Below are 12,084 nucleotides of genomic sequence, written 5' to 3' on the forward strand. Positions count from 1 at the left end.
TTTTTCTTTGTTTTGCATAGCAATCAGTGTAGTTGTTAACCAGGGCAATTCAGAGCTGGAGAGGTCAATGAATATGGACAAGTGGGAACATTACCACTTATATGCAATTTTGTTCAACCTCCTCCCTATTTAGAACTTCAGAACATATAACTAGTGCCAGAAGTGTGTTTCTAGTGCTTGCTAAGAAAAATGACACCATTTGACCTCATGCAGTTGCCAGCAAAAGAGATGGAAAAATAAAATTGTTAATTCTTTGAAAAATTTGTAGATGAATTTTTCAGAAATAGCTGTATTCTTTCATCTACAGTCTTACCCTCTCATCATGAAAACATAGGAAATCCATTAAATAAATGGAATTTAATATTAGAACTATCCAGAGCATGTACTTTTTGTGTAAAAATAGCTAAGCTCACAAAATGAAACGAATCCAGGAAGACTTTAGCAACTGTTGAATGTGATTGTGTTTGATTGTTTTGTAGATGGAGCCTTCTACAGCCTTCTAGTTGAGGGCTGCTTCTTTGCTTCTAGTGATTTAGGCTTCTATTTGAGTAAATCTGTGTGCAGTCAGTCTTGTCTGAATCCAACCTTTATATACTGTTCAACTTCAGCTCTATGTATGGCTATAATCAAGCAGGAATAATTGTTTTCCCTTTCATTAAATTCAAGATCTACCGGTGTTTCATAATGTAATAGTGTCACAGTAACATAGACTGAATTTATGAATGGGCTGAATTAACTGACACATGAGCTGTGGCAGCGTGTGTGGTTCTTCCACATTGTTTATTACAGTATTACATAATCAGTAATGCTTGCTTTCTAAACAGACGGCACAGCCCAGCTGAAGCACAGCACTACCATATCTTTCTCTGTTCTGAGAATTGGATGCAGTTGGTAGGGGGGTTACAGGACACTCTGCTTGCGTCTGGCTCATGGAATACTGGCACAAACTAAAGGCCCTTGTACAGCACTAAGAATGTGTGAAATATGCTGCCCTTCCTGTTGTGAATACGAAGGACCATTTGCCCCACTTTGTGTGAATGAGATGTTGCAGATGTAATTAGTTTTGTTTTTTTATTTGGGAAATAATAAGCACTACTTTAAATCGAGGTGCTACAATGAGGCAAGTATAAACAAATCCAAGATACAGAGTTGCTTTTTTCTTTGAAGAGTTGTTCTGGTTTTACAATTAATAATGTATACAGAAGAATGATTTCCTAATATAATTAGCATAGGAAAATTGTCCTAACAGACTTGGCTTGTATGTAATTTACCTAATCAGACTGAAAATCATCTTTAAATTTGTGCTTTTTTTTGGATTGCTGTTTTTTTCCCCACGAGGTAGTCATTTACCACTTGTGGGTTCATTCCAATTAAAACTGAATTTCTGGAGTACGTAATTTTCATTAGATTTCCTAAAAGATGTATTCAATAAAATTGGATTCAGTTGGATTCTTGGCTCCTCATGTCAGTAGGACTTCCTGGGGAATTAGACTTTGAGCACAGAGGTTGTGTTTAGGCATTACTTCTGAGTCAGTTTGGCTTCTTGCTACTCCTTTCATGCTGATGCCACCATTTACTTCTGCTTCCTACAAGACTTGGAGTAGCTTGCTTGCCAAATGCACTTGATGATTCCATATCATATTTTTGTGAACTCTTAACAACCTTCTGGAGGAGATTTAAGCACAACATGTTGTAAGTATTGGGCAATCTGACAGTCAAAATCTATGAAACTATAGTGAAACGTGCTTCAGATATGCACAGAGATCTGTAACTGTAGAAGAGCAGCATGTTGGCAATTCAAACCTTTCAAGTTCTGTCCCTGATATGCTACAAGGATAAAGAGCGAGATGATGTGAAAATTTTGGTATCAAGTTCTGCCACGTATTTGTTTTGTAACTTTACAAGGCAGGGGAAAAATAGGGCTATCCTGAACATTTGAAACAACGTTGGGATATAGTGCTCTTGATTTTTATGGGAGGCATGCCAAGGCATCATTTAATGATGTAATTAATAACGTGTGTAATGCAGTTGTTTCTTGGATGGAATTAAGTGTAGAGGAGAGAGGTTTGTGCTATGTCTTTGGATTTCACATTGTACGCTGGCCAGGCTGTGCAATTATGGTGTATTTTTAATGGTAATTTTAGTATGGTTATATGATGAGGAAAATACTTGTAATCAAGAACATAAGAAATGACTTACTGGCTTAGAGTAATGGCTCATCTGGCACTGTATGCTGTCTCCTGCAATAGCAGTCTGTTCAGAGAGAGCACAAGGGTTGGGTTACTTCTTGCAGTAGACGCATTTCCTCATCAGCCATTAGCAGCTGTTGTATTCAAGATGTTTGACTCATCCCAACCCCTTCCTTTTACCATCTCCTCACCTGCCTGTTGTCAAGAGCTTAATTCCTTTCTGAACATGCTGATACACTCTTGCCTTCCTCCCCTCTGCTCTTGTGTCATCAAGCTCCAGGAGTTAACCCCTCAATGTAAATTGTTTTAAACCCATCTCCTGCAACTTTCACTGCGTGCTCCTTACCTTGAGAAATTATTTGGGGATTTGGTAGATTACACTTTTTTTTATCCAGCACTTTGATAACTTTCTAAACCTCGGTCATATTCCCCCCTTAGTGTTCTTCTCTCCAGAGAGCACCAGTCCTTTGGTTTCTTCTCATGTGGTAGCAACACTGTCCGCTCAATCAGTTCTTCTGTAAAACTCTGAACACAACTATGTTACTGTTCAAAAATGGATACAAAAATTACAAAAACATTACTCAAAATAGGGACCCACTCAAGTTTCTGTGTAGTGGCAGTGATGCTCTTGGTTTTGGATCCCTCCTGAATTTGGCAGAGGTTTTTTGGGTGTCCCTGCACACTGATCTTTGGAGCTCCTGTGCTGCAAAGCATGCATGGTGGTTTTCCTGAACAAGCTGTTTTTCTGTACAGGAAGGGCTTAGAATAAGCAGGTAAGAGTCAAAAAGAAGCAGTAACAGTTGTGCAATTTACACCATAGAGTTGTTGGTAATAGTTTTTTGGCTAAAAGCATTCTGAAAGGCATGTTTTAGTCACATACTTCCTCTAGACTTTTGCCAGTCCATTTTCTAGTACCACTGCATACAGAGATAATAGTTTTAACTCTCTGGGGCAGTTGTAACATTAAAATAAGAGAGGCTGTTGAAATCTGATTTGAGTGCTGTCTGCTGGTGTCAGTGGAATGTCTGCCTAAAGGCTGAAGATAAGAGTAGGATGTTCTGTGTTGACTGGGTTTACTTGCTGTGCTGTGTTAGCAAATTACTTGGCTCATAGAGGCAACCGCTCAAAAAACCTGCAGCATAGGAATTATGCCTTTCCTAGTGCTGTGGTCTGTCCTTTTGTAGCCTCCTTTCTAGCAGTTGTCAGAAATGACTGTTGTTCAGCTTCATTTTTTTTCTCATGGTGCCTTTATATAGGAGCTTAATGTACGCCAGGTGACGTTATCCACAAATAAAGATAAGTATGGAGTCCGGCTGAGAGCAGAACCTGATCACATGGTGCTTGGGAAGCGTTTGAAAGGTGCATTTAAGCCTGTCATGGCTGCAATCAAAGAGCTGAAGAGTGAGCAGCTGGAGAAATTCCAAGAGACAGGTATGTGGTGGTACAGATCACCAAACATTGACAAAGCTGACCAAAAAGACAATAGGCATTTTGCATCTATAAGGAAAAATTAAAGCAGTTGCACATGGACTGCCTGTGTTGATTAAGGATAGGAACAAATATGAAAGTCTCCTTCTGTGGACCTCAGGAAACTTAAAGCAGGTATTATCTCTATTCAATCTTATATTAATTAAGAAATCTCCTTCCGGTTTTCTTTTATTATTTTCTTGACTGTAGAACAGAAGTGTTTTACATGTACTGATCTTACTCCATTCTCTCGTTCAAGGTCCATTATATGTCCAAAATGGAGTAAGGAGTAAGCTGTTCTGTAAGACTGAGTCAAACTGAACTGAGTACTGTGTGACAACTTTTATTCTGAATACGCAGTTTCAATTTCAGCTTTACAAGTGGATGTGAACTTTCCAGTCATCTGTTTGGTTAACTGCTTGAATGTGAATTATTCATTTAGTTGAAAATATAGGTTATTTTTAAGTTTTATTCTGTTTCATTCAAAGTGTGCACTGACAGCTGCTGAAATGTCTGCTTTTTAGCAGAGTTCTGCTGCCTGTAGAAGTGTTAGTAAGAAAAACCTGAATGTGGGATAGCTCAGTGTGTCTTAAATGTTTAATTGCTCTTTAACCTCATGGTTAACGTTGTGCATTTCATGGATTTAAGTCTGAAATTTTAAGTGTTCTGAACTTCCAAGAATTTTGCTTACATCAATTGTAAGAGAGGCTCTTCTGTCAATTCTGTAGGCACCATTGTTGTAGAAGGACATGAGCTTCATGGGGAGGATCTACGTCTCATGTATACTTTTGATCAGGTTGCAGGAGGATCTGCCCAGTTTGAGGCGCATTCTGATGCTCAGGTAATCTTATTGGTTATTTGTTTTTAAATTAAAGATAGCATTCCTCTAAAAATAAAATGAAAAGTTGGGGTTTTGTTTATTCGGCTGGGCTCTTGGTATTTGGTGAACACTTACTGGTTTTAGAGATGTTGAAGTACGTCTTTCAATGTGATATTTTGTGAGGAGCTCTGAAAATGTAACTGTGCTTCTGAGCAAGCTATAGTGGCTTGTTTCCACTGCATCACCTGTTCAGCTGTCTTCTGTGCATTACCTTAGGTTTTAGTTCTGCTGGATGTTACCCCAGACCAGTCTATGGTGGATGAAGGAGTGGCCCGGGAGGTGATCAACCGCATTCAGAAGCTTCGCAAAAAGGTTGGGAGGCAGTGAAACAAGGCAGTTTACTTCTGAGCTATCTTTGTACAACGTGTAGCAGGAACTGAGCTTTTAAGCACAGACCTTATATTATTTACTCCTAATCTGTCAACTTTCTGAAATAAATGGTTAGAAATAGATTTGTATTTGTAAGTAGCTAGAGTTGAACCTTGAGCTGTTACTGTAAATCATTGGTAGTGAATAAACCTTTTTAACCAAGCCCCTGTTGCTTTTCTCCTTTCAGCAACATAGCTGAAGGGAGAGTTAACCAGCTCTCAGGCCTGCCCTCCTCCTGTTCTGCAGTCAGCTGTGGTGCATTTCCTCAGCTGGGCTGGTAGAGAGCCAAGGCATCTGAGCCTGGGACTGCAAAAGGGAACAAGCTTGTGCCTTAGCAAATTGCAGGAGGCACCAATTGACATTACTGGTTCTAAATTGTTCTCATCACGCATACAAGTGATGCTGTCTGATCTTTGTGTTGAAGCACTTTGAACCGACATAACTTCTACAATGCCAATTGAAAAAGAGCTGAAGTCAGTATTTCCATTTTGTGCTTGCAAAGCCAGGTTGCTAGGAAGGTGACTAAAAGACAAGAAAGTCTTTAAACAAAACACGCATGTGTCTTTCTGCAGTAAAAAAATAAAATTAAATAAAATTAAATTAAAAGTTTCAGAACCTGCAAGTTTAAACAAAGCAGGCAAACAGAACCAAACAAAATAGGAAAACCATGTCCCTAAAACAAAACAATCCCCTGTCCCCTCATGTGTGCACACATTGCATGTGTGGAGCATGCTGTTCTAAGATGCATATTGATATAGGGTGTTCCTACTGGTCTAACTTGGTGGTGATCAGCTAAAAGGTTGTGCTCATGTGCAGTAAGAGCACACATGAAAAATGTCAAACTTGCACCAAAATAGTTATTTATAAAATAGCTACATGTATGTAACACTCTCTGCAATTATGTGCATACGTATCTTTATCATGAAAGAACAGGAAGGAATGTAGCCATGAGGAATCTTACATTCAGATTTACTTCTCTAATGACATAAGTTCATTTAAGTTTATTTAAGTGAATATCAAAATACTTAATCTTGTTTTCTAATTAACATGGTGCTGATATACATTTATTCTGTCATTTTTTCATTCCCACTCATGTTACCAAAGCATACAAATGATAAAAATAAGTTCTGATCTACAGTAACTATTGCTGGGATGGCATTAGGACTTCTTTCTCCTTGAAACTGTTTTCTTACTGAAGCAGAGTTGTGCCATTACTCAGTATCAGTAAGTGTACCATTCCAATTAACTGCTGTTCTTAAGTGTCAGTATCTGAGATGTGAAAGAACTAATGTGCAAGCCTAGAAATCAGGTCACCACGTTCTAAAACAACACCAACATGTTTTGAAGACTGCTGTGTATTAAGAAAATATCGTTGATTGGGATATTGTTCAATGGAAGAACAGTGCTTAAGCTCCCAGGATGTGAGTGCTATTAAATGTCTCATACATCATGAACAGCCTTTCTATAAATTTGGTGGGTTTTCAGATTAAACAGAAGGAATGGTGAATGAATTTGCAAGTGAGGCATATAGAGGAAAGTGTGCTTTTTATTCGTTATCTTCAGAAGAATAAACCACCATGTTTCATGCCTTTTTCTCTTTCATCTAACAAAATGATTTCAGTGGAAACTTTTAGTGAGTGTCTGGTAAATATCTAATTCGTTTCTTAATTTAAAAGCATCCTTCTTTTAGTCTGTATACGTTTTGCTGTGGCTAATTGTGTATTTGGTCTCCTGCAGCGAAATCTGGTTCCCACAGATGAGATTACAGTGTACTACAGATCGTATCCAGAAGGTGATTACTTGGACACTGTCATTAAGGAACATACAGATTTCATTTTTGCAACTATAAAGGCTGCCCTGAAGCCTTACCCAGTTCCTACCTCAAAAGAAGTCCTCATCCAGGAGACCACCCAGGTAAGAAGAAAACAGCATTGACTGCACAGGCTTATTTGGTCATCTGCTTTTAAATGAGCAAGTTGTTTTGATGGCAGATGTTTTTGTATCAATATATGTGAGATATGGGGGTTATTGTTTCATATCTGTGAGTATCCATGTTTCTTTCTTTGGGTTTAAAAAGATAATAGGTGGGATTGGTTACTTTTATTTAATAGCTTGAAAACAAGGCTGCTTGGGCACTGAATTAAATATGTTAGGTAGCAATTTTGTGTATGCTTGAAGCATTTAACATAGTTATTTGGATTAGTTCATTGTTTAGACAGCAAAAATGTTGTTGTTCTGTTGAAGTTAATGTTTTTGTCGTTATGCACTGACTGTGTTCTGCTGCTGGGGGTGGGTAAGCAGCATTGACACAGATGTGTTATGGTGACCGATGTGCACTGCCAGGTACAAAAGCAGCTGCAAGGTGAAAGAGCCACGTGTGCAGTGCTGCACATGAGTCAGATCAGCTCTGCAGGATCACTGCAGCAGATCTCTGGAAGCTATTAAAAGGAAGAAGGATGTCTGCGTGGTAGTGAATATGCATGAAGCTCAAGACAAAAATGAAATGCAGTCTGTTCTTTTTCTTGGAAGTGTTTGATTGCATTCAGGGTTAATATTTCTGTGAAGTTATTCTGGATCAGTTTTTTTTTTCTACCAGGTTTTAATTATGAACAACACTCCCAAGGACTCTTTCTGAGGGACAGCCCAAATGAGAAGATATTGGGAAAGAAAAGCAGCTGCTTGAAAAAGTTGTTAGTAATTGTTGGCAGAAGTGGGTAAACACAAGACAAGGTTTGCTGCTCCATCAGTGCCTTTCTTTAGGTTGTTAGAGGCACTCAGCAAAGAGTGGCATTTCCATGTTTGTGCTTCTGCCAAAGACCTTCTCCAAATGGATTTAAAAAACAAAACCACTCCAAAATGGCTGCAGTATCATTGTTTCCAAATGACACTTGTTTCATTACAAATTTGGTGGTCTTCTAGGACTTCACTCATGAAAATCTATAGAAGTGCAGGAAATATCAAACTCTATTTAGTTCAGGGAGAGGATTGTGCAATGTCTTAACGAAGCTGTGATTTAAGATACAAAATACATTCGTTCATGTAGTATTGCTACGTATTTTTAAGTCTCTTCATCCTGTATCACGTTTGGAAAGGAAGATGCATATTATGTTTCTTGTGGTAGTGTTTCAAATTGTAATTAATGCACTGATTGCTAATGGGGAGATATTCACAACGACTGACTTGGTATCAGGAGATCTTCTACCCTGGCTGTTCTGTGTAGACAGTGGCAAAAAGGCAGGCTTTTTCAGCAGACATCCTGAGAGCAGCATCCTGTCTTCCAGATCTTCTCTGAGCTATCTCTGGAATTGTCATCTTCTCTCAAGTGTATTCATTTTTGGACTATATTTTGGGAGGCCGTCATCACAGCTCAGCAGCACTGAGTGAAAATTAGGCTGTTTATTCAACTCTATTTTTTTCTTGTATTGGATATTCATCTTTAACTTGCATTAGAGATAAAATTATATTTGGAATACTGTCTCTGAAGGAATACATGACAAAATCTTCTGTTTTATTAAAATAAGAGCAATGCTTAGCTCTTATTTGGTAGGACAAAATTCTTAATGCAGCTTAAGGAAATGTTTTTCAACAAAACAAGATGCAGATAATCCCATTTCTTTTTTCAGCTGAAGGGATCAGAACTAGAAATTACACTTGTCAGAGGTGGTTTGTGTGAGCGTGTTGGTCCAGCCTGTTCCTACGTCAACCTCAAAGTCTGTGTTAATGGGACAGAGCAAGGTAGGAATGTGCCTGCTTCCTTTTTTCAGGGGTGTTATGATAAGATTGTAGAGAAAACAAAATGAAGGGTGTTGGAGCCAAGGACTTGTTTGAAAGGTGGTGCAAGCTCCCTTCCAATAGTACATTGAAATAGCTCTTCAAAATAAGCAAATAAAAAGCAAAAAAAAAAAAAAAGCCTCAGATATGGACCTGAAGTAAATATGTAGGTGTGCACTTGTGTTATTTATGTTCTGCAGAAAGATTTGTGTGGGAATATTTATATAGAGACACATGAGAATTAAATTTCTGAGTATGTATTCGCCCACACACAGGCTGTGTACCTGTAGCACTCTATATAGGTGATGCCTTTCTGTAGAGAAGGTACTTTTTCTGAGAAAATCAATGCCTAAGTACAGAACAGGAAAGAAAACTTAAATTAGAGAATACCACGATTGTGGTTTGGATTGTCAAAAGTACTTTTCATAAGCGAGTGGGGTGATACTATTAGAAGTATTACAAGGTTGAGTTACATATTAAAAGGAGAGCCAGCTAAGAGCACTGGAATTTTTTTTTCCCTCTACATGTATTTATAATTTGTGCGTCAAAGCAAGTATGCTTTGTTACATGTTTGGAAAATGGATACATAAACTACTTACTAAATAAGAACAGATGTGAGTAACAAAGCTGGTGAACATCTTGACACCCAGCCTGTGTCTTTCTAAGCAGCATAGTGCTGGATTGTAATTCGGTGACAATAATTTGACTGCTTTGTTAGTGGAAGCAAATATAACTTCCATACTCAATCTGAAATTCGCTTGAGACATTTTTCCTGTTAGTTTTTCTTTCCCTTACTGCAAAATTCTTTGGAAATATGTTGTGGTGCAAGGTTTAAGTAGCTTAGAAACTTGCAGAAACTCATTAGAAAATCATGAAATCCAGATGTTTCTTCTAAAACTATCTTAATTTCATAATTTTGGTTTTAGATGGTGTGTTGCTGCTGGAAAATCCAAAAGGAGATAATACCTTGAATCTCACTGGACTTGTCGATGCAGTCTCCTGCATTTTTGGACTTAAAAATTCAAAACTGACGGTTTTTAATGGAAAAACAGGTAAATGGAGTATGACAAGGGAAATTGAAAGTCTTTTTGGTGGCAGCTAGGAGTTATTTGCTGTATAATTTTCCTATATATATACAAAACTGGCAGGGAAAACCACAAGGAAATATTCTGTTTTATAGTACTTAGCTTAAGTGACTGTGCTTATAGTCACATTAGAATGTTTCCAAAAGCTGCTGATAAAATGATGCTCATCTCTTCTGTTATCTTACTTCTGTAGCAGCTCACATCAGGACAAAATCTGATTTATTTCAGAAAGTGTTTCAGTCAGGACCAGGCTGTGCTGTATGTTGATGACAAGCTGTTATCAGCTGTTGCATGATTTCATTTATTTTTTCCAAATGCCTCAGTAAGCAGGGTGAGAATTAAACTGTATGCCAAGTGTACCTGTGTACAGAGCAAAAATCATTCTTTTTTCACCTAGGAAAAACTTGAAGGTCTCTGCATTTCTTATTATTAGAAAAAAACTATTGAATATTTTTGCAGCTTGAACTTGGCCTCTGTTAAGGCATGGGAATATGAAGCATCTTCTATGGATTATATAGAGTTACAGGTTATATCTTAGTATAGTTCATTACAAAGATGTGATAGCTGAAGCAGGGAAACATGATGCAATTAGTGACTCAGAGACCCGACCTGTAACTGGTGTCCCCTTCTCTGAGATGAAAATGCTGTTTTATTCTTACATTACATGTAATGCTGCAATACATGAAGAAAAAGTGGCATCTTAGAAATCAGCACATGGAGAAAAAGATTAAAGCATTTAGTTACCAGTGTAGTGAATGAATATGGAAAGCAGAATGCTCCATCTCTGTACTGTGATGTGACTTCAGAGATGCTTCAGCAGTAATTGTAAATCCTTGTTACGTTCTTAATGGCATTTTCAGGCAGCTTGGAATTCAGACTTCATTTTTTCCCCACCATTGCTATGAAGTCTATAATGAGTGACAAAGAAATTACAAAAATCACAAAAATAGGAGTTTGGCTGTTGGAACCTTTGCTTGTCTGTTTTTGTAGCTACAGAAGCAACATGCAAAAGGGAGGTGATAGTGCAATTGACTGTAGTGAAAAGCTGTTCCATGTTGCAGACAGGACTAGTATGTATCACCAGTTTGTCCAGTGACATTGCAGGGAAACAGTGTTACTTCAGTCTGTAATGGCACTACTACCACTTCTTGATTTTGCTACCTTTCCTTTCCCACAAAGATTTAATGTGTTCCTAGAATAATGTTTTGGGAACTTTTCTTAGCAGAACATCATCTGATGTAATCCACTTCTTTTACCGTAATAAACTTGCTTTCCAAGTTGTGCTCAGCTGAACTAAATAGCTTGTTATACTATACTTCATTCTTGACTTTTGGTTATAGAGGATTTATAGGACGTTCCAGGGCCCTCTGTATCTTCCCCAAGTTTCACTTATATTTTAAAGAAGATAGCTTTCCTTTGACTCATTTTTCCATATAGCACTGCTATATTTTATAGCAGTGTGAAACGTGCATACAGAAGTGGATGTATAATAATAGTATGATACCATCACAGGCACTAAGAGGTGACCTGCAAAAGGCAAGAAGAGTTAAGGTTATGTCATGGTTTTGTGATTTTTGGTTTTTGGTATTCCACGTGATAACATCACGTAGTGCACTGGGAGTTGAAGTGTTAATGCTCCAATTCTGGGTACCTGTCCCTGTATGTTGTGGGAGTCATGGGATTTGGCCCTTCCTGGTTGGGTGGTCTCTTATTGCCTTGCAGTAGGTGCTGGAAGGTGCTTACCTAGCCGTTCCAAGCTTTTCAGGTTTGACTTGGTCTCAGGAACTCTCTCCTATTTCATTTTGATTTATTAGTCTCAATTTCAATTAGATTGTATTACATTGAGTTATCTTGCATTCCAATATCATAGTTAGTAAAGTAAGTTTTCTTCCATAGATTGTTGCCACTGTTTTTTTTTCCCCCCTCTCTTGAGCCCAGTTCCCATCTCCCTGCCCCTTTTTCCTTTTCCTTCCCATTTTGTGGGGCTAGGAGAAGCCCAGGGGCCTACTGCCCCCCTGTCATGGGCATAGATTGATCTAGTTAACTCCATGACAGTTTTTTGGTGGAGAACGTGGGCATTAGCTGTTTCTTAGCTTGTAGAATGAATCTTTCTCTCTGCTCTCGGAAAGCTTCGTGAAGGAACTTCATCAGCACTTCAGGTTTCTGTGCTGAAAAACCTGGCCTTAAAAGTCCAGGCGGACTGCCAGTATTCTGGGGTATTTGTAAACTTTGAGCACTGCTATCTTCTGTATAAAATAAAATAAAATTCTTTAAGCCAGAGACTGCAAAAGCTACCAGCAATGATCCTGCTCTGTATCATAGG

At 38.2% G+C, this 12,084-nt stretch overlaps 1 protein-coding gene across 3 annotated transcripts in view; it reads left to right on the forward strand.

Moving 5' to 3' along the window:
* The window catches only part of IARS1 (isoleucyl-tRNA synthetase 1), a 100,446-nt gene that overhangs the window by 72,129 nt on the left and 16,233 nt on the right, over positions 1–12,084 (forward strand). For all 3 annotated transcript variants that reach the window (XM_090148041.1, XM_031609216.2, XM_090148040.1), the window contains 6 exons: positions 3,446–3,620; positions 4,385–4,497; positions 4,753–4,848; positions 6,643–6,819; positions 8,529–8,640; positions 9,603–9,728. In XM_090148041.1, coding sequence (XP_090004167.1) covers positions 3,446–3,620; positions 4,385–4,497; positions 4,753–4,848; positions 6,643–6,819; positions 8,529–8,640; positions 9,603–9,728 — 799 coding nt within the window. The remainder of the gene's footprint in view (positions 1–3,445; positions 3,621–4,384; positions 4,498–4,752; positions 4,849–6,642; positions 6,820–8,528; positions 8,641–9,602; positions 9,729–12,084) is intronic.

This window comes from Phasianus colchicus, chromosome 11 (genome assembly GCF_987193195.1).
Source record: "Phasianus colchicus chromosome 11, bPhaCol1.hap1.1, whole genome shotgun sequence".
NCBI classification, from domain to species: domain Eukaryota; kingdom Metazoa; phylum Chordata; class Aves; order Galliformes; family Phasianidae; genus Phasianus; species Phasianus colchicus.